This window comes from Scleropages formosus, chromosome 16 (assembly GCF_900964775.1).
Source record: "Scleropages formosus chromosome 16, fSclFor1.1, whole genome shotgun sequence".
Lineage (NCBI taxonomy): Eukaryota > Metazoa > Chordata > Actinopteri > Osteoglossiformes > Osteoglossidae > Scleropages > Scleropages formosus.
In genome coordinates this window covers 11,553,530-11,580,715 of record NC_041821.1, presented here as the reverse complement: position 1 = coordinate 11,580,715, position 27,186 = coordinate 11,553,530, and the positions used below count along the sequence as shown (strand labels likewise).

At 39.7% G+C, this 27,186-nt stretch overlaps 1 protein-coding gene across 22 annotated transcripts in view; it reads left to right on the top strand.

Annotated features, from left to right (window-relative positions):
- ptprdb (protein tyrosine phosphatase receptor type Db) overlaps positions 1-27,186 on the top strand; it is a 281,632-nt gene that overhangs the window by 187,446 nt on the left and 67,000 nt on the right. For all 22 annotated transcript variants that reach the window (XM_029259211.1, XM_018737900.2, XM_029259225.1 and 19 more), the window contains 2 exons: positions 18,295-18,440; positions 20,559-20,700. In XM_029259211.1, coding sequence (XP_029115044.1) covers positions 18,295-18,440; positions 20,559-20,700 — 288 coding nt within the window. The remainder of the gene's footprint in view (positions 1-18,294; positions 18,441-20,558; positions 20,701-27,186) is intronic.

The following is a 27,186-nucleotide window of genomic DNA, read 5'->3' as shown; positions in this document are numbered from 1 at the left end:
GCATATTTTCGGACTGTGAGAGGAAACTGGAGCACCCGGAGGAAACCCACGCAGACATGGGGAGAACATGTAAACTCCACAGACTGAGTGAGCATCAAACCCATGTCCTCTTGCACCACCCAGGCCCTGTGAGACAGCAGCACTACTTGCTGTGTCACTGTGCCATCCCTCATTAAAATATTGGGATGTGCAAACGGGCAAATAAAATGAAATGAAATAAGAAAACAGATAAATATATGCTCTGAGGGGCCTATGGATATGATTCCCCCCAAAAAAGTTAATGCCTGTAACTAATCTTAGCTACAATTGGCAATATATGTGCATGTCCTAAATGGGTGACTCGTGGAAACCTGGACTGGTGTTGTTAGTAAATGGGCATCTCTGTACATTCTTCTGCACTTCTTCAGAAGGCACAGCGGGTTACTCTTATTTACCGAACTATTGACATTGCCTTTATTATGGAGTGCATCCACAGTTGTGTAGATAAAAGGTAATTACGCAGGCAGCGTTTTAGTGAAGCTAATTATCTAGTCCTCTACTGCTCTTCCTGGCTGATTAATCAACTTTACTATATTCATACTTATTTGGTCGATGATGAGTCATTCTTTTTTTTCATTGTATTCCAATTAGAGTTATGCAGGGAGATGGATGATTAAGGGATGGGATGGGGAAGGTGTGAATACGAAGTGAAGTTATTTCAGTCTGTGGCCTTGGATTGTTTTATGGGACTGTCTTAGTGAAAGAGATGGACACTTACTGGGATGTCGGTTGCTTGGGGGATTTTCTTCTACAAAATAATTACATTTCTGAATGAATTTTAAATGAAGGTTAACGTGTTTTTATTCCAACCCCATCCTCCGTCTTGCATCTGAAATGAAAAGTAGAAGGATGTACTGAGAAGTACAAATTAGGATAGTAATTGAGAAGAAATGCATGTGGGGAAAGTCCTCTTACAGCAGTGGGAATAGGGTTTCAAGACCACTAAGCTGCATTGACTCCAAGTCATTCTACGGCTCATCACTGTTATCAATTTTCAGCTCATCCATGCATTACAAAGGCCTTATTTTATTTATTTATGTATTTGCAACCCAAATTCATTTGAGATACGTCATGGGATCCATAGCAGTAGACACCTGAAGGTAGATGTACTTACTAGTAACTCTGAGGTTCATGAAAGATATTAGTTTTAATTACATGCATCTTTTCATTTGAGCCTCCTGATGATTGGAATTATTAAGACTCTAAGTTTTTATTACAAGTGTCTCTGTTATTAATGCAAACCTCCACACATATTCTTTGAGACATGTCACCTTTTGGTTAAATCCCTTTTAAAATAGGAACACTCTCACTATAAAAATCTAAATGCAGTGTGGATGCAAATGTTATTATCTTTGACTATTGTTTTAATTCCCCTAAGGTAGATGTAGATCACCACAAAATTTTGGATGTGACTTCATTCTTTTCTCTTTAATTTTCTTTGTATTCATTTACAAAGAAACCTTGGTATGAGAATTTTAGCCACTCCATTGAAAGAATGAATCAAGTTAAAATCAGTTCAATTCATAAAGCATCACTCTTTGAAACTCCATTAAAACAGGTAGAGCTTACAGTTAAAGTCTTACATTGTTGCACTGGAACAAATAGCTTTCCAGTTTGAGGGGTTAATTAAACTTATTTAATAGAAGATGTTAAGTATTTTACATGTATTAAGTTAAGGTATCTTTGAGTGCTAAAAAGGACACACATAACTCCAGGAAATTGTGTTTAAATCAGAAACTTTTTGATATACATTTGATCCAAGTGATTTTCCTTGTTACTTGTTCAGTTCAATCAGGGGGATAAACTGTAGCTGTGGTTGTGCACTAAGTGTGTGTATGTGTGTGTGTGTGTGTGTGCATGTGCGTGTGTGTGTGTGTATGTGTGTGTGTGTGTGTGTGTGTGTGTGCATGCCTCACTCTCATAATCATACTCGTAAGAATGTAACTCATAATCATTAGAACCACAAGAATGTATTAATTTATCTTTCATTTAGAAACTTTAACCCTTTACTGTAATGATCTTAGGGGGTGCGGTGGCGCAGTGGGTTGGACCGCAGTCCTGCTCTCTGGTGGGTCTGCGGTTCGAGTCCCGCTTGGGGTGCCTTGCGGCGGACTGGCGTCCCGTCCTGGGTGTGTCTCTTACGCCCTGAGTTGCCGGGTTAGGCTCCGGTTCCCCGTGACCCCGTATGGGACAAGCGGTTCTGAAAGTGTGTGTGTGTGTAATGATCTTTTTTTTTTCTTTTTTCCAGGCCACTATACATATATCTTTTAACACTGATTACTTGAATTATAAAGTTGCACAGTTATAGCAATATAGTATTTATATGTCAAAAAAAAAAAAAAATTACTGCCAATACGATTGAAGTGCAAGTACTGTCAGCATTCATAATTCAGAATCATGCTTGGCTGTTGACCTCAAAAGAGCATCCACTTGGCACCCTTGAGTTTCCGAGGCATGGTTCAAATAGTAAATCTGAGGCAGCTTCAGGAAAGCCCACATTAGGTATAGCTTTGTGGTTTTACTGCAGAAAATATTGCTTGGAAAATATATTCTGCAACCACTTCTTCATAAGGAATTTTCTGTACTTAGTTTGTGAGATAATAATCTACACTGGACAACTTCGATAAATTAACAAAAACAATTGCAACCCTTTACTCCTACACGTGATTGATTCAAACTTTGCACACCCTGGATTCAAAAGGATTTCTAGACTGATCTACCATTTTTAACAAGAGTTTTATTTATTTTGTCATTAATTTCTTTGTTTGTTTGCTTGCTCGCTCACTTACTAACTTGCTTGCTTACTTGGTCATAGAAGGAGTTTGAACATTTATAGCCTGAAAGTTATACATGTAATCACCCTTCTATCCATCCATTCATCCATCCATTCATCCATCCATTTGTCCATCCATCCATCCATCCATCCATCCATCCATCACTGGATCATTGGATCCATCCATGGTCCAGGGGCTGTGAAGGCACCAGCACTACTTACTGCACCACCATACCACCCAACCATATGACCACCCAATGCAAAGTTTGTTAGTAAGAAAACTGCTGAAATGGGACACGTGAGTGTGTATTTACTCCACTAGAAGGTCTTTAAAAGAAGTTTGTCTTCAGCTTTTCAGTGGAACGTGCACAGGTGGACACTGGGAGTGAGGAAGAGGCACAAAGTCACAGTGGAGGGCAGGAGGGTGATTAGGACATTCAGCAGTTAGCTCGCCAGTTTGAGTTTCAGGGTTTTATGTGCCTCAAGAGAATGTTTGGGCAGCGGTTAATGATGCAGCTTCATCACCTCGGAGGGGTGTGCGAATCGACTGTCTGTTCCAAGGAGATAAACCGCCAGGCTTTCCTTTCACCTATTTTCAAGCCTCATTTCATGGTAATGGGAAAATACCGAAATTTACATCACTCTCCTCAGGATCGCAAAGAAAGGCAATGAATAAATATCTTCTCTTATTCCCATGGGAGGAAATTACCTTTGGACTCCTGAGTTTGCCAAACAATGGGGCAGCACTGGTTCATTTTATGAACTGCAAGCTATAGGGATTGAGGGAACAAAATATGTGTGTAATGTTTAGCGTGGTTTATTTTCCATGGGTAACAACAGCGGGAAAAAGTGAAAGTGTAAAATATGAAAAGGTTGGTCGGTGCGAAAGAGTGTGTGCAATAGAAGTGATCTTCTTTTCTTGTGGTACCATGTGTCTCTCCTGATGCTCTACATTAGTGAGAAATTAGGGAGCATCTGTTACATGGAGCTAATGTCAGCGATGGTACATTGTTAAAAACATAACAGTGATGTACCAAAAAGAGAATTAACTCATAATATGGAATTTATTGAAATGGCAATTCTCAGAAAGGATTTCTTTGCAAGTGTTTATGATTTTACACCGTATGATTTGTTGCTGTGTATTACACAGATGGATTTAATTGCCCATGAGTCAAACCAGGATGTCCGGAAAATTAGATGTTTAGTTTTGACTTTGGGACCAGCACAGCTAGTGTGTGCGTGTGTGTGTGTGTGTGTGTGTGTGTGTGTGTGTGTGTGTGTGTGTGTGGTTGTATTCTCTCCATGTATTCCCTCCAAAGAGAGGTGTGCTACAGGACCAGCTGCATAGCAGGAGTGCAGCTGAGTGTGTGGTGCCCTGGAAGAGCTAGCTTTATGGTAAGCAATAGCAGCGGAACACATTCGCTGTCCTTGATTGATGGGCCTTGCACAATCCCGGCAGAACAAGGATAGCGGAACGGCACGGGCGGGTGTCTGCAGGCCCTGTATCACAGACCGCATGTCCTCTGTGGTTTGAAATAGGAAACATGAGCATTGCAACACTGCTGAAGTGGGCCAGACACAGACATGTAAGAGCAGCCCACAGCCCATTGCAAGACTGAGAGAGAAAGGTGCTCAATCACAGCTGATGTGCATGATGCATGTGGTTCACAAAGTGGGATGGACCTGCCTTAAGATGGTCATAATTTGTTTTTGGGGTTTGTAGGCCAGACAGTGCACCTGCAAAGTATATTTTACTGTTGCAGAGTTAGATAAGGTGCTGTAAAGTGTTTGACCACTTACTCTAGGGTCAAATTGTGAACCGGGCGTGTTTTGTTCTGCTGTCGCAAGCAGTTGTAATAATTCTTACAGCATTTGTTCTCTTGCTCAAGGGTCAGGTGATGAACCTTGCTAACTCTCAATTTTCTTAATATTTGATGTTGAACATAATTGTTTTTCTTCATAGTTTACCCCCGGATCCTATTGTTCCTACAGCTGGATCCTCAAGTTTGAAATCCAGAAAATGATATCTTAGGTACCCAGTCATGGAAATTAAAGTCTCACTCACTCACTCACACACACACACACCGTCTGAACCACTTGTCCTATACTGTGTTGCGGGGAGCTGGAGCCTAACCCGGCAACACAGGGTGAGGGACTGGAGGGGGAGGGGACACACCCACAATGGGACGCCAGTCCGTCGCAAGGCACCCCAAGCAGGGCTCGAACCCCAGACCCACTGGAAAGCAGGACCTGGTCCAACCCACTGCACTACCACGCCACCACAACCCCTGGTTAAAGTGACAAGGATTGCAAATATATTATTAATTATTGAATTACTAAACTACAAAGATCTGTAAATGCCATACCTATCTCTTATTGTACCTCATTTTTTCTCTCTCTTGCTGGCTTTGTATGACTTAAAAGGATGATTTGTAGATAGTCATAAATCTCTGAGGCTAGTTGTAACAGTGTTTGTTTTTGGGTAATCCGCTGATTGCAGAGATGGGGATGTTGCCATTTTCAGGACAGCAAGATTTTTTTTTTTTTTAAACAAAAAACAGAGAATATGAACTAGTGCTCCACCTGGATATCTTTTTCCCTCCTTGTATTGATGTAATAAAACCACATAATGCAGTTCCTCTTACCAGCACTTTGCGAGAGTAAGGAAAAAGGAATCAGGGTTACAGGATGTGTAGTTTTGCCAGATTCAGTTTGTCCATTGGGGACAACAGAGTGCAAAGGGCTAAAAATTGGTCAAAAATATGCACCATGGATATGTCTAAACCCTGTTCTAACAGGAAACCAGGTTTAAAGAGGGATTTATGAGATGACTTTATTTCTTGCTAAGGCAAACGTTTAAAAGTCACAGCTGCTGCAAGAATGCGTATAGCCAGTGTGATTTTATTTCAGCATAAAAAAAACCTGAACATGTCTCTAATTGTTTTGTTCATACTGCAATACTCATGCAGCACGGTAAACTTAGAATTATGAATAAAACAAGGATCCTGGGAAAGAAAAAAAAAACTGATTTACTTTTATATATCAGACGTCCAGTTCATTGTGTTTTGCTGCAAAAACAACTTTTTTTTACAGGCTGTACTGTAATGCAGTTATAGGGTGTAGAGCTGAGTCTCTGGAGAAATAAAGCCAATCAACGAGAAACAAATTTATCTTAAGTTTCTTGTGTTCTGAGGGGCACACAGCCAGAATATCATTTTTCTTCTTTTTTAATATGTATCATGACTGCATTCAGAAGTGATTTGCTTGCCAGTTACTTATGTCATTAGCAGAAGCTGACTGACAGTTGCTACAATCTCCTCTTCGGAACAGGCTTTGATGAATTGTGCAGCGTAGGCATAATTTGTATGCCGTACAAGAAATTCAATTAGCTTTTATCTGACTACTCTTTCAAATGCATTTTGAACCTTGAGGGGTTAGTAAAGGTCTACAATTTTGCTTCTAATAAAGACCTTATACTTTACCATCATAATTGGGTGGTTAAGGGATATGTTTCGGTACAGTACAGCTGTATCGCTAGTTCTAAATTAGGTATGGGGTGCCTTGGATATCTTTATCACAGCCTGTTACGGTGTTTGAACTGCAAGCTTTGAGCATCAACGTTTGATCACTTCCAGTGCATGTGCGACACTCTCCGACCCTTCTGCATGTTAAAAGCTCTGAGACGTCTATACCGTGTTCCCGCTGATGTCATCCCAGAAATGGGCAACCTCAAAAAAACTCAGTAAATAGAAAAGTACTTATGATTTAAGCCAGTGATAGATCCCTTGTAAAGGTAAATTAGTATACAGTAAGCCAGCCTGTTGCTGCATTCTGCTTTAGCAGGCTTCATCAAATCCTCTTTCAGACTTTGCAAAATGTTCGCATGATAAGAGAAAGCATTCAGTCTGATATGCCCCGCCATTTGGTTCATTTGTATATCCCCAGAATCTGAGGTCAAACTCCGTGTACTTGTAGCTGCTTGTTGGCGTCAGATAAACTGGAAATTAATTTGTGTGAACAGTAATTTATTCAGTTCTAACAAAATGTATTTAAGACCTTTTTGGTTTTAGATTGGCCTGGTGCTCTTATCGCGTTTGTGTTAATGGCCACTATATCACTGCCTTCCGTGGTGCGGACACCATGCTGATGGGCCCTCATGCTGGATCTGAAGAGTTTTCAATGTCCTGCTGGTCTCTGGCAGCAATGGAGTAGCAGCCAGGGAAAACAAAAATGTGTCCCTTTTTGGAAAAGAAGATATAAAGAACAAGTTGACAAAGTAGGAGAAACTTTGTTGCTTCCCGAACCCTGAAATTTTTTCCTGCCAAACCTGTCTCTCTAGTGCTGGGATGTCACCTTGTGAAAGTATTACTTTAGCTTGGCTATTTTGCCATTACCCTGTCTCTTCACAACACAAACACATCTTTAGATATCCACAACAGGGAGGTAAAAATTGCTCCAAGAGGGAAAAATGTTTCTGCAGGTCCAAGTGCAATGTGGCCACAGTGATGCAAGGCCTTGCTGATGGCAGCTGATGAAGGCAGGGCGAATGCCAGCAGTATCCAGAATGATAAACGACACAGGTTGAGGCACATCCACTGCAGGCAATGAAACGGATGTCTACAGAGTGGAAGCCAGTTCCGTAGAACCCTTTCCAAAAATTTGCTTTGGAAGAACAACGGCAAAAACTGACTTCAGGAAGCGATGAATTTAGTTTCAGAAAATTGCATTATTCAGTCTGACAGTGCCATGGCAGAAGCTGAATGACTAATGATAACTCTGCTGTGTTTTTTGGGGATGTAATATTACATAAAAAAAATCCCCAGATATCTTCCTAATATTGAGAAACATTTATTAGAGAGTGAATTTGTCCCTTCACTATTTGTTTCCAAACCAAGAACAATGGATTAATGTGACAGTCTATTATTCATGTTCTTTGGTTTAGTTGTACTTTAACAATGGCAGACGTTCAGTTTTTCCCTGCGCTTTGAGACCAATGAAAGACTGCAGTCAGTGGTGGAGTATCTGCTCACGGTAATTAGACATAGAAGCTTTTCATGCTCATATGCATTAAATGTACTTCAAACATCATTTAAAATTGTCTGTGTCGTGCATTTATAATATGGAACTGGGTGTTATTGATGCCTGGTGGTTGGGAAGCTTCTTCACTCAGCTGGTTAGAAGAGTCCCGCAGGACAGTGGTTTTGGATTACAATGGTGTTAACACACAGAACTACAAATGCATCTAATCCCTTTGGCTTCTTGACAGCAAGAGAGGCTTAGGTACTTTAGTATGTCATTGTTTTTTTGTTTTTTTTTTTTTTTTTTTTTGGTATGTGTGTGTGCTATGTGACATTCCTCATATTGTAGAGTGTTTAGGTTAATATACCTTGGCCTTGTCTTAAGCACACACTTAAAACTTCACACTAATACTTAAGCCTCATTCATATGGTTTTTTACTGTGAAGAGTTTGAACTGGGTTCCTAATATTTTTGTTCCTAAAACCTGTGTAAATCCCCTCTCTAATTAGGGAAGTTAATTGTGAATTCATGGTTGCTTTTTTACTGGGATTCTGAAGTGCTGTCTCACGAGCCATGAGTGCTGCAAAAAAAGTTTCCCTCCCCTACCAGAACTTGCTGTCAGGAGTAATGAGCTGCAGGTCACATAAGGAAACTCAGATGTTGTGGATACCATTTATAGCCTCACTTTGGAAGAGAGAGTGTTCACTAAGTTGGTTTTTCACTGTAAAAACAGTGTTGATGGAGACAGAGTTTTGGCATCTAATTGAACCCATACCTATTGTGAGAAGTCTTTGTGGTCTTTAAAAGATCCCAAGTGTGCTCACTAAGTAATGGGAACTTGTACACATGCTTTTTCTTATATATATGTAAGCAGAAGTTCCTGATAAAGAAAAGCACAGTGTTTAATATTACAGAACTGCATAGTTTATTATCACGGCTTGACCATATATGACTCCTTCAAGAATGATAAATCAATTTGAATACTCCTAAACACATAAATTATTTTTTCATTTAAGTAGTAAGTATACATATTTACATTTGAACTGTAAAATGTTTATATTTAAGTATTTTTAAAATGATAAATGTTATCTTTTAGTTTTACCCATTTATATACTCATGTCTCACTTTAGCAGTTTTGTATCTGTGTGAAGAGTGAAACGGTAACAATCCTATGATTTCACATACCTCCAACAGAATAGCATGAAATAAGAAACTGTTCTGCTGATTAATTAGAAGTAACTGCACATCTGCATCGCAAAAAGGAAAAACTAATTGAAAACCACAGAAAAATCAGGGCTTCATAGCTGCAAGAAAAATCTAGGTACAGCATTGACAATGCAATCCAGAGGCAATGATTCAAAATGTAATGTTGTCACAACTCATCAAGTTGATAGTTGAAGAGTAATCGCCAATTCAAAGCCTTTCATATTTTCCCAGTGCTAAGAGCAAAAGCTATTTTATAAACTTGCTTAATTTTGCATGAGGACCTTTACCATTCTTCCCAACGTTCATGGACCCATCCCACAACTGCTGTCCTAGGGTTATCACTGATGTCAGCCAGTCACCTTCGTAAATGGAAATATTATCAAGTATATACTGAGTGGGGGTGCGGTGGCGCAGTGGGTTGGACCGCAGTCCTACTCTCCGGTGGGTCTGGGGTTCGAGTCCCGCTTGGGGTGCCTTGTGACGGACTGGCGTCCCGTCCTGGGTGCGTCCCCTTCCCCCTCCGGCCTTACGCCCTGTGTTACCGGGTTGGCTCCGTGACCCCGTAAGGGACAAGCGGTTCTGAAAATGTGTGTATATACTGAGTCTTCAAAGAGTTTGACTGAAGATGGAAATTGTGTTATTGCTCTTGGGACAGATATTATTTAAGCATCGGAAACTATTATTTACTCTGACGGAGTATTACTGTGTAGAAATCTTTCATTATGTGCAATTTCCTTGTTCAAGGTCTACCCGATTATCTCTTTCTATATTTCTTGTATCAGAATTTTGTAATGTTTGTGATATTCAGTTTTCTTTAAAAGAGTTGTTGTAAAATACTTTTCTTTCATACTAACCAGTGGTGTCCCTAGGGGGATGCAGGGGATGCAGACCGCTCTGGGTGACACCATCAGAGGGGGTCACCAAAATGACTGTCTTTAAAATTTTTGTGCAGTGTTTGAGCAGAAATGTATTATTTTTTAGAAAAATATCCTGCAGTTAGTTATAACAACAAAAACATTATTGTAATAAAGCCCAGCTTACATGTGTCCATATAGCTACAAGGCTAAAACTCCATGCTAATTTACTTTTTGAAGGTTCTATGCGCTCCGCTCAGAGCTCTCATTATTACCCAATTACAATGAGGCTTTGAATCACGTGGTTTCGTCTGCACGTGCTACAAGCACACACTCTTGTTTTTGTTGCTGCTGCTGTTTTGTCAAATTTTCTGGTATTTTACCTATAGTATTGTGGTAGTTACTACTTGTGAACCTATACGAATAATGTTAAAATAAACATGATTTTGATGTAGTTCTTAAATGTTTTTACTTTGAATTCTCTTATTTCCTTACCAAATTTTCACTTTAATCACATGAAAGTATGTAAATGTAAATACATTTAGGCTGTTTGTTTGATATTGTAATTTAAAGATGTAATTTAAATTTGCTAGTTGTTTATGTCACTACTATTGCCTTTACTTTGAGTGATATACTGGAATTACGATTTCCGAGTAACATTAGTACAAAAAACAGTCCTGAGGATTTTCTATGGTTTGGGATGGGACAAGGTCCATGGGGGGTAACACCATGAGTTACCACACTGGGTGACACCAACCCCAGTGACACCACTGACATTAACAGCTGCTTTATCCAACCACAAATCAGTTTTTTGAAAGCAGACATTTTACATTTTGATTATAGAGTGAAAAGAATCAATCGTTTGGTTTTATTTGTCGTTATGTAGCCCAAATGAAAAATGAAAAGGTGTTCAAATGTGATCAGGCTTGTATTGATCGTATCAGAGAGTGCTTCTGCAGACAAGTTCCTGTTTATTTATTGGCTGAATGTGTGACTCAGGACCAGTTCTTCAAGATTGAAGTCCTTTTAGGAAGCACTTCCATGGGCTTTTGCAAACCATGTCGGTGTAATTCCAGAACATAAACGCCAAGAAATGTTTCTTGGAGTGTGAACTTTGATTAGTTTATTTAATGCATTTGCATTTGGTTTGGGGGAGTGCGGTGGCGCAGTGGGTTGGACTGGGTCCTGCTTTCTGGTAGGTCTGGGGTTCAAGTCCCGCTTGGGGTGCCTTACGACGGACTGGAGTCTCGTCCTAGTTGTGTTCCCTCCCCATCCAGCCTTTTGCCCTGTGTTGCCGGGTTGGGCTCCGGCTCCCCGCGACCCTGTGTGGGACAAGCGGTTCAGACTGTGTGTGTGTGTGTGTGCATGCATCTGGTTTTTCATACACATTAAAGTATAAAGTGTCTCTACTTTTAGCCTGGGTTTATGGATTGCTGCATTTATTTAGATCATTGTTCATAACAGCACCTCTGAAATGCTATCTTTCAGGGAAGGTATATAAAGGAAAACAATTATATTTACAATTTAATTTAACATGGGTTACATTACAGTGAAGTGACACTCGATGTTAGATGCTTCACTAAATGATTTTTGCTCAAGTATTGTTTGATTCAGTGTACTGATGTCTCTATCCAAAAAAAAACAGTAAACATGCTTTGCTTTCATCTGCACATTATCTAAGTTACATAGGAGATGGAATGGGGCTCCATGGGAGAATAAAAGGAACAGAAAAAAGCATGCATGTTGTGTTTGCTTCAGCAAGTCTGTCTGTAAGTGGGCTGAAGTTCCATTTCTGGCCTTTCAGTATCAGTCATAAATCACATAGTGATTTGATTGTTCCAGCACAACTTCACTTTTCTCCTCCTTCCATTAAACCTGAAATGTTGATTTCAGTCACCCTCATAACTCTATAATAACCATGTATTGTGGTAGTCAGAAGAATATGCATTTAGTTAAAGATTGTATTACATTTACTAATGAGTCTTTGTTATCATTAAAGCATAAACCATGGCGGTAAACCATTGTTGGAGACAGTGTGATACATAAAAGGGAAATTACTCAGAATTACAGTAGTGTTACTCAGCATGCAATATGTATAATTCTTAAATTATTTGTGATTGTCTACAGGGGCTGAAAAGTTTTCATAACAACAAAAACATATTAGGATGTTGACATTTTACTGAGTTAAACATTTACTCCCAAATATAACTTATAGCCAGTGTGGCTAGTTTTTTAGAAGCATTCATAACTGTAGGAGTTTGAAAATTCTAAAATATTTGAAAGACTTACACTTATAATAGAATTACTATTATATCAGTGACATTTTCAAATAGTTTTTTTTTTTTTTTTTTTCTATATAAATATTTCATAAATGATTACAAGTATACACCATACATATGTTTGGTGTGTTGCTGATCATGCTGCTGCAGTGCACACATTTCAGTTGATTTTGAAAATACACGCAAGACACACGTTGCAGCTAAATCGCAGCTGTTTCAGCATACAATGTTAAAATTCTGAAAGCTGAGAAAACTGTAATTAAACAATAATTGTTTGCTGTGCTGTATTGTGATGATAATGCTATTTAATGAAATGTTGCCCTGCACGGTGAATAACTACAGTAAATAAACCATTATATATCTCTGCCAGAAGCAGGCCCTATGCTATCAGATAATTAAGTTGCATAGACATAATGCTGAGGCTAGTGTGCACAGAAACTACACAATTAAACTAGTTTCTGTCTGCTCTGTGCTTTTTCTTCAGTTTGAACCAGCCATAAAGTGGCTTTGGAGAAAATATTTGAGTCACGGTGCCCCATGTACAATGTACTATACCCGAAATACGTCATAAACACCAAAAATGTACTTTATTTTGCAAATCATTCTGCATTCTCCCAGCAGGCATAACATGACCAAGAGCTACAGATACACTTTTCCTTACACCTAATCTTAGGTGGCTTTATCCACCAACCAGACATCCAAATATGACATCCAGTCTTCAGACGTTTTTCTACAAAGTGAAAGACAGCTTTTAATGTACCTACAGCTCTGATTTGGATTACTCTGTGCTGGAGGAATTTGAACTGAACCATCTGTTCCAGCGTGCTGTCTTATTAAGCAATAAACTAAATCTCCCTCTGTAATGAGTCATGTGGGGAACATTGATCGTGACAGACTTTGACATCTACTGTAATATGTATGTTAATTGTAAGAATAACACTTTTTTACACCTTTTGCAATTTATCCAGTAGTATCTTGCAATAATACTCAGTGCTGACATAAATATAAAAACCCATTGATATGTGTCACTGTATTTTACTGTTACCTACTAAATACATTTGTAGAAACTGCTTATCTGAAGAGGTTATCTGAAGAGTGATACAGAGCGAAACCACAGGGTACAAGGTGGGTTATACACTGGATGGGACTCTAATCCATCACATTAGACACACAAACAAAGAAAACACAGAAAAAAAGAGAGAAATAAGAGCAGTATAGATTGACCAGAACACATGGAGGAAACCTAGAGAAACAATGGTATAAACACTCCACACAGACTGAGCCAGGACCAGATTTTTAGCAAAAACCCAGAAGTTGTGAAATACCAATGTACCTGCCACACTACCATGTTTTCCTTAATAATATACTAAACATCAGTTTTTTAAATTGATTAATGTATTATAGTATTATATTAAAATAATATAATTATATATTATATATTATACAGTATATATATATATATATATATATATAATATATATATATATATATAATGGGGGTGCGGTGGGTTGGACCGCAGTCCTACTCTCCGGTGGGTCTGGGGTTCGAGTCCCGCTTGGGGTGCCTTGTGACGGACTGGTGTCCCGTCCTGGGTGCGTCCCCTTCCCCCTCCGGCCTTACGCCCTGTGTTGCCGGGTAGGCTCCGGTTTCCCGTGACCCCGTAAGGGATGAGCGGTTCTGAAAATGTGTGTGTGTGTGTGTGTGTGTGTGTGTGTGTGTGTGTGTGTGTGTATATATATAATTACACAATTATTAACACAATCTAATTGCTTGAATTTGTAGGCTTTGCCAGTAGTTAAATTATGATAATATCCTGTCAATTTACTTTTTACATCTTAAGGTGTTACTCTTGTCTGCTCTTAAAAAAACAGTTTTCATAATATGTTTTGCATTATGTTTTTGGACTGTTTTTTGAAGAGGAGCTGCTGGTTAAGCTGGCTCTTGTGTTAGGGGATTCATGTTCTGGCATCCTAGAGATGGCAGGCTGCATTGTTAACTTATTAGCCTGCATGATTAATACTGCCTGATGCCAAGACACCCCCGGTAAAGAGGGGTCGTTTAAACCCCAGATTCCTCGATTAACCACTTTAACAGGGAAACGGGCATGCAATATTGTTTTCGGGAGCTAATGGAAACCATTATTTGATTTAGTCCTCTCCTCATGTTTCTAATAAATTAACATTGATTAACAGCTGCTGTGGGCACTTGCAGAGCACGGTGCAGAGAAGGTGTTCTTTGTGCATAACAAACGCAGGAGCTGACAAGAACGGTGGCGGGTAGTATGTTGATTGGCACCTTCTGGAACATCCACTGAAAATGCATTCCTTATCTAAAAGCATCCAAGACTTTGTTGCTTCCTTTTGAAATGTAGAGTCTGCCGCAGTCTGGTTTTTCAGCTTTGGCATCAGTCCAAACATCCTACCCGTCTGATAATTGGTCAATATTTTAGAGAACTAAAAGACTACAAATAAGGTTAATGCATCTTTAAACGTTCTTTTTATCCAGCCATCCTAATCAACGAGAAATTTGTCAGACTGCCACCGAAGTGTAAGGATTAATTATGGGCCTGCTTTTCCAGTTAAATATTCAGAGGAAATGAGGCCTTTCCAAGTGTATTAAATTGAATGTCACTCAACAGGATTATATATGTAGGTAGAGTGGTCTTTATTCCATACACTTGTAAAATATGAATGCATATCAAACCACACAGTTCTTAGAGATTTTCAGAGCAATACAATTCCCTTAATTATATTTTTTGTAGTGGTGCAGCCAGTGCATAATTGTTTTGTAGAATCTATTAATGTGTTCTTGTACTAATTAAGGTAGACTCCATTTAAAAGACAATCCTAAATCCTTTCTTAGCAGAATCAAGTATGAGTTAATTAGAAAATTCAATTAATAGGCGCTTCTGTAGTGTTTATTTATCAGTGTTTAAGGGAAATTGCTTACTTTTGTTGATTGTGTTTATGTTATGTCATCAATAAAGCTTCATCCCAGAGATCGACCTCAATGTTGAAAGGGTCAGGAAAGGCTGAGAGGGCCATACAAATTTAAGTTATGAAATCTGTGATGATAAAAGTGTATGTTTTAGTCATTTTTTATATGTGAGGATGGAAGGGAAAGGCAAGAGGTGATATCAGACTTCATGAAAGTGTTCTGTTTCCCATCTCGTGATGCTGCCCCAACAAACATGCAGAAGAACAAAAACAGGCCTTTGGAATTGAAGAGTGGCCAACCACCATGCTGCGGCTTATGAGAAAAGAACTTTAAGTAGGTTGCCCATCACTATTCTCCATGCTGTCCCTAGACAACGCTCTGCCTCCTTCCCGAGTCCGTCCACTCAAAGCCCAAGCTGCCCATTTTAAAGATCGTCTGGAGCTCTCAGCCACCAAATTATTCATACCATGTCTGTCCATGTTAAATTGAAAATGGAGCAGTTTGGAGGCTTTGGAGCGTAACTTCCTTTCATAAGTTAGTGAATATGACAAGGTTATATAATGTCCCTGAGAGAGCTACACACGTCACTAACCTTTTAGCTTGCGCTGGCTTTACACTTTTCATTTGTTTGTGGGCAAGGGCTTAACACTGGATTAACTGAGCCAGTCCCTGTATTAATTCAGGTAGATTAAGCTTGCCCTGATAAAGCAGCATGTGTTCAACTGAAGGAGGGGTTGCTAGGTACCGTATACAGTTTTTTCGCCATGTCCTTGTTTTTCTCCCAGCAAAGCATAGATTTCTCTCTCTTTTTTTAAAAATCAAAAGCAATTTCTTTTGCCTTGTCATTCTTGTCCGATGTTAAGCCTTTAAGTAGGGATTTTCTTAAATACCGGAATGCCATTAGTACAGATTTTGTGACGTGACTGACGACAGGATCTTTGATGTCACATTCATGACTGGTGAATTACTGTGGGATTGGTGAGCATCGTTGCTAGTGACGCTGTTGGAAGTAATTCTTCATAAATCCTATATGGAAAAGTAAGCCCTTTTCACGATGTGAGGCGGAAGAGAAAACACTGCCATCCATTCGGTATCTAACAGGGTTTGGCTTGGATCATACAGCACAGTGTGTCAGCCCCCAAACTCAACTGAATTTCTCGTTGCACTGTAGCTATACAAAAAAGCTAAAGACACCCTGAATGGGGGAAAGTCTCCCAGCCATGCCTCTCTGAATTCTTCTGTTATCCTTCCGCTGCTGTTATAGCAAATTCCAAATGCTTCTAATTTTAGACACAGTGAGCATCAGGCCACCCACAGACACACTGCCTCTTTGCCATATGCTCAGAAATGTCACTATAGCACACACATTTCAACATGAAGAATGCTGTAGTGGAGAAAAATAAAATTAAATTTGTGTTGATTCTGTTGTTAATAGTGCTGGCAGGCTGCCACCATGTTTGTATATGCGGGTTTTGATGCCTGCACTGTTCTTGCCGAGTTATGATGGTGTTGCTGCAGCATTATCGCGTTGCCACAACCTTGGAGCAAGGTTATAGTTCCGGTCTTGTCAGGCAGGGTAGCTGTTGTTTCTGGGAATCTTTCCAACTGATATCCTGTTTTCAACATTTGTACTGAGACGCTTGCAAGTCCTCTTTCTTAATAAGGTCCCCCCCTCCTTCCGAATACAAAGCACTTTAATTGTAGCTCTGTAGTCAGCTAAAAGAATTTTAGAAAACTGCTGCTCTGCATTATGGTATGGGAAGTCCCACATTTTTTTTTATTTATTTATTTACTTACTTACTTACTTATTTATATTGTAATCCCCCAGGAGTCGATGGCAGTATTATAAATTGACTTCACTTTGCTGAATGATGTAGGATGAGGTCTGATATACTGGACCACAGAATAGAACTCCCCAAATCATGACGTAAGTGCAATGGGGGAGAAAAAGGCAAATGCTGGAATATTTTGACTTCTCAGATCAAATAAAACTAAAAAAGGTATTCTCTGAACTGCGGTGGAATGACAAGACTGGGATTTGAGTAGCTGATAAATTGCATGGGTGCTCTGCAGTGTGTACAGGTGACAAAGCAACACAGATGATGCCTGTGATTGAATAAAGATTTTATTTTCCTCTTAAAGTAAAACAAGAAATAGGTTCTGAGCTGCAGTTTTGCATCGTCAAACATGCTGACGTTGTATTAGGGCCTGGAAGTTATTTCACAAAGTATGCACCATTTGCCATGGGTAGCAAACTTCCAGAGTGCTTGTCCCCTGCTGACTTTTTTTTTTTTTTTTTTTTTTTTTGCAGTTTTTGTTTGCTTTGTTTTGTTTTCCTTTTCATTTAAATGAAAGAACATAATGTCTGAGCTAATGAGGGCCAGATTTTCCAAACAGCAAATCAGATAGCATCAAGGGATTTCCAATTAAACTAGAGGACAGAGAGGTTGGTGCCAAATGTTAGGCCCTTTAAGTTAATTATCTTTTTTTATGCACTCTTACTCTGAGGTCCACTTTACCCTAAATCACTGTATTTTTCAATGAACACTGTCAGTAACAGCAAGAATTTTTGCTTCCTCTGAGGAATATTGTCTAAAAAGAGCACTACCTTAACATGTTATGCTTTGTTAGGTATTCCTGTCAGAGATGGGAAAGCTCTACCTGTCCTTCACTGCAGTGCTGTCTTTGCTATCAGACAGCCTTGGCAAGCCGACCCGATGCAGGTGGAGATAAAGGAACATGAACATAGTGTCAGAAAAATGAATGGTGGTTTCCACAAATGCAAGAAGTTACAAACAAACCATATCCATGAATATGTGGGTAGTCGTGCAGATCTCAGAGGAGGCCTGTTTTGTGTGGATACCTGCTCTGTTAATGTTATGGAGCCACAAAATGGGGTTAAAATATATGCAACCATCCACCGAAGAATGATAAGAAACTTCAGAAGCTATACAGCTGGGTATATTGTTACTAGTAATGTTTCCTGTTTTTCATGCATCTTTGACTTTTATTTTATGCACATTAAGTAAACCTTTTTGAGGAGGCTAAATTTTTAAGAACATAACAATTGAGCTGAATTGAACTGAATTGAATTGAATTATACTGCTGTGCTGAAAATATACTGTGAAATTTGGTGACTCATTATATGCAGCCCTGACAACCACCTCTCTTCATTTCTTTTTTCTCAGCACCACCAAAGTTTTTGAGGACCCCAACTGACCAGACAGGAGTTCAGGGGGGTGTGGCCTCCTTCATCTGCCAAGCCATAGGGGACCCCCGGCCCAAAATAGTGTGGAACAAAAAAGGGAAGAAAGTCACCAACCAGCGATTTGAGGTATTAGGTCTATTGTTCTGATGTAAAATGCTTGACATTTGAATGCCCAAGGGTCTTTGGTTCTTCACATAGAGCGTCATTCCCCTGCTTGGGTCCTGCTACAGAATACTGGGGCCCGGTAATCTCTCCTGTAGGACTTTTTCCTATTACGCTGCATGATTGCAATAAGTAAATGGACCGGTATCTTGTAGGAAGATTAGCAATTCTTCTAAACGCTGCCTTTGTCATGCATTTCATCATTGGACATTTCCTTGCCTTCTGTTAAACGAAAGCTTGTGCATAGTTAACAAATGGTCATCTCTTTGCAGAAAACGGCCAAGAGCTTGTTTGTCTTCTAAACTTTAGAAATGCATGTCATTTGGTGAATATTTCATTTTTATCTGGACACTGGCTTTCCATGATTAATAACACAGCTTTGCTAAACACTGATAAGATTCCCATTCATTTATTTTGTTTTTCTTGCGATTGGGCTATTTAAATGGCTTCCTCTCCTCTGCTTAAACTCAAAAGCCGCTCAGTGGCTGCAAAACTTGGATTTCAGTTTTCTTTGCTGGCACTGAACAAACTGGCGTTCATCACGTTTGTGCCGGTGTGTGTGTGTGCAGTGTGTAGCATGATTCCTGTAATGCTTTGCATGGCAGGCTCCTGGTCCCCCAACCTGGAATTTCATCTTCATACAGATTTCCCAGCATGCAGTCTCACATCCCGTTTACAGTCAAATTGACAGGTCGCATGTGTAATATCACTTTGCATTCCACATAGTGTTATCATTAAGGTTTACTACTCACCGTCTGAAATCCAAACAACTTCCTAGCCTCCACCCCCACTGGACGCCACCCCATCAGAAGGGACCATCTACTTATAGTTCTGTTCTGTACTTAAACACTCTTTGACCAAATTATTACTGTGGCATTTTGGTAAACAGTGAGTAACACGCTCTGACAAACAGTGTATATATATATTTACACATGTCTCTGTTGAAGTACTGGCAATTTGTGTCACCCATACACTCAGTTCTGTGCTTCCATTATGTTACGGTTAACGTCCTTTGCTATATTGAACAACATTCAAATGTTTGTGCATGTTTTTGTTCCATTGACATGTTCAACCCTTGCCTTTAAGTGTCAATTAAAGGCAATGATTTGCATAAGCATCACTGGCATTACAATCTGAATAATTCTGCTATGATTTCAGGAAATGGTTCAAAAAATGTTTACTTTTAATTAAGATGTTGAATAGGAGAACTTATTTTCAAAAAGAGAAGGAAGTGTACGTAAATTTAACAGTATGTACATTCATTTCTGGCCCTACTTAACTGAAGTAACCTTCAAGTCTTCAAGTTAATTAGGTTATGTAGTTCCTTGCATTCTCCCCTAATACTTCAGCACACATAGTGCTTAATTAAAGTTTACTTAGTCATATTTGAGGAACTGGCCAGTGTTTTGAAGATTCATTAATATACATATTTTAAATATAGTGGTTCCTTACAAACTGAAACTAGTTCAGCTCAGAGAAACTGATATTACCTTCATGAATAAGATATTCTCTTTAGAATAAACATTTACGTATATACCCAAAAAAGCATCCAAATTCCCTCGCTGGTTATTCAATACAATACGTCCACTGGCAAGTCTTATAACCTTGTCATATTTAGTAATAGACATTAGTATCACCATTGCAATTTCCTGAAAAGGAATCATATATCATCTCTATCAGCAAGTACAGGGACCCTACACTTAAGTAGCTATTAAGGTGTCATAGGAAAATGTCCTTTACTGTTTTTCCAGAGTCACTATGCATACACAGGACAAAGAATTTATGTACGCCTTTGCACATCCATTTGCGACTTCAAGTAGGAAGTAATCCATCAGTCACTTTGGATCTGATATGTGGGCTGCACGGAAACTCTTCTTCCAGTCCTGAAAATTACAGTTTGTAGCATGCAAGTCATTTAGTTATAAATGTATTTTTCTCTGACTGACTTCTCAGACATTTAAATTATCCTCAAAAGGGTGAACAAAGGATGAAGATAGAGCATGATGTCATTGCCAGACAAGAGTCGTCAAAAAATGTGAACAAAAAAACTCTTTTAACATATCTTGTCTCTCGCACCTGCAGGTGATAGAGTTTGATGACGGATCTGGGTCTGTGTTGAGAATTCAGCCGCTTCGTACCCCGCGTGATGAAGCCGTATATGAATGTGTGGCCTCCAACAGTGTTGGGGAGATCAGTGCTTCCACGAAACTCACTGTTTTACGTGGTAGGTTTTCCCTCCCCTTACCAGAAAACAAAGCATAATTACGCTTGTCTGTGTTCCTTTCCAACCTGTCTTGACCAACAGGTAAGCCAAATTCTTCTATTCATACACTTTCTATCCTTTCTGCTCTTGGTTTTTCCTCTCACGAGGCTTCATTTTATATTGGTGTTAAAGATTCTGTTATCTTTCATTCGTAAAAATGCAGACAGAGGACTTTGCAAAGTTTTTTGACACTGCGATTTCTTAAATTAGAGAACTTCAACATTCACACCCCTCCTTGTCTCTATCTCTCCCTTTATCTCTCTCACACACACTCATAAACAAATACAGAGGCACAGAGGAAAGACTGAACTTACTGTAAACTGCTATTTATATATTGTTTACAAGAAAAACATTTTTTCATGTGATCCCTCTGTCACTCTATCTTTTGAGTCATCTGCTAACCTGAGAATAGATGTGCCATTATTTATGCCGGTGTTTACAACACAGGGTCACAGCACATAGATTTGATTTCCATTGAGTAAAAATTCCATCTTCACACTGGAGCAATAAGATCCTCTGTTTTATCATGTAAATGAAGAAGAAAAGTTCCTCTGCACTCTTTACCCAACTGGCAGAGGGTGGATCAGTCACATGCCTTGTCACCCCGACGTCTGCCTTATATTGGGGAATCTACTCAGTGGAATTGGAAAAAGCAGCCGTGCGCTTATCCCACATGGCCTGAATACCCCTTAGTCACCCAGAGATTAAATTTCTTTTAAAGAGAGGTCAGCTTCCGTTGAGATAATTCACTGAACCCAGCAAATGGGGCCTGGGCCTTACCAGCTGAGTAATGGATACAGTCAGTTTGACTGAAATGTGAGTGAAAGGTTGTTTATTTGAGAGTTTCTTTGTGTAGTTTCTGCATGTCATCTCCTTGCATTTGTTTCAGGAAGTCTGCTTTTTTTTTTAAATGTATTGACGTGCGGAGTAGTACAATCATAAAAACGTCAAACCTTTACTTCAGTTTGTCAGACCATAAATTTTAACTCAATTTGCTGCAGTCAGAATATTTATTTAGAAGTGCAACTCGACTGTAGTGTCCTTAAAAAAATCTAAAGAAAAAATGCTGTCCAATATGCTGCGGGTATTCTCAGACTGTTGTTCCCTCTGTCCATGTATAAAGGATCTATCTGAACAATAAACAGGCAGGAAAGTATTACTGCCAGGGGAAAAAAAAACAGCATACGGAGACTGTCTGATGGAATCTCTCAGTATCACCATGTTTATATGTAATAATGCGCCCACTGTCAGTTGCAGTCCACCCTTACCAACGTGGGTTGGTAGCTGATTAGCTTTACAGCCGTAATCACATTTTGTGATTGACAGCAAGAAATTAGGGGCAGAAGTCAGGTCAGTCCTCTGCTGCTGCTCCAGGTATGCAGTACATTGCAGCCAAATGAGCTGCTGACATAATGATGACAATGAAGATGACGGTTATGATGATTATGATCATGATGATGACGGCGACAGTGGCATTTGTGATAACCATCAGTATGATTGTTGTGTTTGTTGCTGTCTGATCTAAAAAGTCATGAGAGCTGATGACTGTGCAACACAACCTAACTGAACCCTCCATAAACAGCAACGTTAATAACCCAGTTGTTTTACCCAGTATACGATGGTCAACCACACTAGAAGACACATTCTCACATTCATTAAGTCTATTACAGATTTGAGTTGGGCTTCCATTTGGCAGCTGGCTGACTCTACATAGAAAGGCCTCACTTGACAGAATGACATAAATAAGCGTGCTATTATTTCATCTTGATTTATAAGGATGCAAACACTATGATTGCTCCTGGGAAGTGAAATGGAATGGCAGAACATTTTATTTCCGCATACCCTTGGGTGATGGTGTCTAGACAAGGCTTAGCTTGTGGGTAGTCTGAAATGTGCAATTAGATAGTGGCAAGAACTAGAATTGCTCACACATCATTTGTAGCCATTTCTTATTGAAATATATGTACATATATTTTCACCACATATATGAACACTGCCATTAAATTACTTTAAAAGAAAAGGGTTCTAACCCCTTAATTTGCTTCTGTGTCTTCTAAATTGATTTTTAAAAATTTGGTCCAGACAATGGTCACAAAACTGAGCTTTAATAAAAGTCTTTTGCTTCTTACAAAGTTGTCATTTAAGTTGTATTTTTAACTATAGTACATATTTGTAGCAACTGTGCCATATCTTTTTGGAATACTTTATGTTTCAGAAACATCTTACGCAGTATAAATAACATGTCGAAATCTCAACTAATGCTGCTCTCTTAGAAAGGAAAAAATGTGGATTTTCTTGCTCAAATACAGTGGAAGCAGGGGTGGAATTGGATGTTGCTATGGAATTATCAAGACACAGTGTGCCTATGCAGCACTTGTGATATCACCAGATGTAATCTTAGAGGATGGGATCCAGGTGAAAGACAGGGAGCTGCCAAAAAATCAAATTCCCTTAATCTTAACTGTATCATTTATAGTTGAAAGGGACCAGCCATGAATATTAGTTCCCTTAATCTTAGACCACTTTCTTATCTTACAACTCCAAAAGCTCCTTGAGAGAAGAAAAATAATGATGTGTTTAAGTTGAGAGGATTTTTTGAATTTCTTTTTTTGATTACTTTGGCAAATGTACTGTGTGTCATACTTGCTTTCTTGGGGAACATTAAAACTGCAGAAATGCGTAAAGAATAGCTATGAAACTATGTTTACACATGTACCTATAATGCTCTATATATTTATTTACTCAGCGGACACTTTTCTCCAAAGCGACTTCCAATGAGCTCTATGTAGTGTTGTTACCAGCCCACACACCTTATTCACCGCAGTGACTTATACTGCTAGATACACTACTTACAATGGGTCACTCATCCATACATCAGTGGAGCACCCTCTCTGTCACACACACTATGGGTGAACCTGAACAGCATGTCTTTGGACTGTGGGGGGAAACCGGAGCACCCGGAGGAAACCCACACAGACACGGGGAGAACATGCAAGCTCCACACAGACTGAGCGGGGCTCAAACCCACATCCTCTCACACCACCCAGGCACTGTGATACAGCAGTGCTACTTGCTGTGTCACCGTGCCGTCCATATACTGTATAATATATAAAGTTACTACCACAATGTCTTAAGACCTTGTATTGTCTAAGGCATTATGAGTGGTAGCATAAATCATCAAGGTTTATTAAATCCACATTATCTGAACTTCACTTGTACACTAAACATTTGGCATTTTCAGCATTGATCAGAACACACTCTTGCTTTTGTCAGAATTTATCACAGAAGGATCCCTGTGTACATCGACTGGCAATTTATTAGTAAACAGACAACCAGTGTCTTAGATCTTCCTGGAAATCTGGTTGGTTTCCACTGTAAAGTGTTTTATTATCATGCCCTTATTCACTTGAGTGCCACCCTGAGTCCTCAGTGGAGATAAAATATTTTTCCACTCACAAAAGGAAATAAATTATCACTCTAAACAACAGGAGTTACGTTTATAATTTTTGTGTATTGTGTTAGCTGTTGATGTTTAAATTGATATCTCAGAGTAAATCGTGCTGTGTTTTACTAGTGTAATTAATAGAGCCCATAAATCTGGCAGAATGTTCTTGGTACTGTAATGTATGAGATTTAGTACTAAGAACTGGCTTTATGCTAAGCCAAACATGTCCCTCACTATTAGGGAGATGAATATTTGTTGCAGTGTCCAGTAGAAAGTAGGAGACAAGTCAGATATACTGCCGGTGGGACAGCTGGTAGTTTAGGGGTTAGAGCTTTGCACCCAAAGGTTGCAGGTTTGATCCCCAGCTCTGGCTATAGTACTCTTGAGCAAGGTATATATACACACACACACACACTTTCTGAACCACTTGTCCCATTTGGGGTCACAGGGAGCCAGAGGCTAACCCAGCAACACAGGGCATAAGGCTGGAAGGGGAGGGGACACACCCAGGACAGGATGCCAGTCTGTTGCAAAGCACCCCAAGCAGGACTCGAACCTCAGACCCACCAGAGAACAGGACCCGGTCCAACCCACCGCGCCCCCCTACTTGAGCACGGTAGTTACCTTTAATTGTTCCAGTAACATTAGTCAGCTGTATAAATGGGTAAATAATTGTAAGGACCTCAACATTGTAAGTTGCTTTAGAGAAAAGCATCAGCTAAATGAAAAAAATGTAAGTTGTTCCAGGGCCCATTTTTTGGGTGGAGGGGTGATGTATCACATTCTTGCTGGTATTTGGTTTACAACAAAATGTCATGTCCAGTGCTTTTAAATTTAATTGTTAATTGTTTACATGGGAATTGGGAGCACCTGAGAGCATGATGATTAAAGGTGCTGCCTTTTCATCTGATGGTTACTGGTTCAAATTTCACCTTTTGCTGTTATACCCTTGAACAAACTACTTATCCTAAACTGCTCCAGTAAAAATTACTCTACCCTGTAAATGGGTACTAGTTAAGGATAACTTAACATCGTGCGTTGCTTTGAAGAAAAACATTTTTAAATGTAAGTTTTTGGAACTTTTGTCTTGGTTGTTTATAGAATATAAATCAGTCTGTGATATGATTTCAAATCACAACTTTTGTACCTTGTTTGTACTGTATTCAACTGAATTAGGGGGTGTGTGGTGGTGTGGCAGGTTTGGCAAGTGCCTGCTATGTGGTGGGTCTGGGGTTTGAGTCCTGCTTGGGGTGCCTTGCAACAGACTGACGTCTTGTCCAAGGTGTGTCCTCTCCCCATTCGGCCTTGTGCCCTGTGTTGCCAGGTAGGCTCTGGCTGGCTGTGACTCTGATTGGGACGTTAGGTCTTGCGTCAGACTGGTATCTCGTCTAAGGTGTGTCCCCTCCTCTTCGGTCTTGTGCCCTCTGTTGCCGGGTTCGCTCCGGCTTGCCGCGACCCCACTTGGGACAAGCGGCTGTAGACGTCTGTTGAATTGAATTGAACACCATCCTTGTCACTCAATTCCATGAGTCAAAAACATGTTAACATACACCTTTGCTCACGCTAGTAAATTATTTAGTTTATAATTAAGCATTCCAGCGTGATGGTAGATTACGTCTACAGTACTGCATTTCCAGGATCTTCTCAAGCCCTTCAGCTCAGTTCATGGTTGTGAGGCTGTCGCATCACAGTTTAATGTCACCGAATTAACAGCTCATCACATAATCTCAGTCTGATAATTGCAGTTTGCGGGAGGCCATTGGTGAAATGCATTCAGGCTTGGGAACCTTTGGTTCTGAATGTGTGTTCATTACTCTAAGCCCTGGTATCCAGGGGCACTAATGCAGTTGCTTGTATATTGCCAAATTTAAGTAATTTTCTAGTAGATTAAGCGGGTACTTCGGGGTCACTCCTAATTCATGTAATGGTGTCCCCTCTAGAGGGTCTCTTCAACTGTTTGCAAGAGTGGTGGTAATTAGGGAAAAACAACTTTTGATTTAAAATGATTGGTGGACATAAGCAGTCCGGGAGTAGTTATTTTGGTATTTTGCTAAATTTTTCTACTTTGCTCTATTTCCTTGTATGTGCATTTATATTTTGCTGTTGTTGTTTTAGTTATTTATTCTGCCACTAATCAGAATCCAAATATCCTTTAACCTTATTGGGACCACACTTTACTGTTTTAAGAAGCAAATGAAACTTCAAAAACATTTGATCAAATAAGGGACTTTTCCCACTAGTATGTTCAAACATCAGCGTTCAAAATGCACTGGAGCTTCTGCTACACAATCCCCCGTTTTCTGTTGCCGATATGTCAGCTGAGAACGACGTAAGGAAGCACTGTCGGACATGAAAAGAGGCTTAGGCAAAGCCTCTCCGGCAGGCCGGCGGGATATCCGACTTCATCTGCAGCATAACTTTCGGAAGAACTCTTCGCTTTATTCGGGGCATGATGTAATCCTAATCCATTAGGGCCACGGTGGAACAAGATGTCACTTTCACTTTGTGCCATTTGAACTGTGAATAATCTCCCATCTCTGAAGCTTAATCTGCTCGCAGGCCTAGTCAATAATTTATCACATTTTTTCTGTTGCATTTGAGCAAATGTGGTGCACCAAGCACTGTTTCTTTCTTGGTGAGGTAAGACTATACTGTAGTTGTTGTTCCTGCTTGTGTGTGTGTGTGTGTGTGTGTGTGTGTGTGTGTGTGTGTGTGTGTGTGTGTGTGTGTGTGTGCGCGCGCGCTGTATTCTCTAGGAAAGGTCCGGAAAGAAACATGCTCCAAATAAGTTGGAAAGTGACAAACTCTGTACACAAGTCAAGATAGGTAGAAAGCGATGCTGACAGTATCAAACCAATATTTTTTAAATATGAAATTGTTGTTTCCTGTTGGGGGGGGCGCGGTGGCACAGTGGCACAGTGGGTTGCACCGGTTTCTGCTATGTGGTGGGTCTGGGGTTCGAGTCCTGCTTGGGGCGCCTTGCGATGGACTGGTGTCCTGTC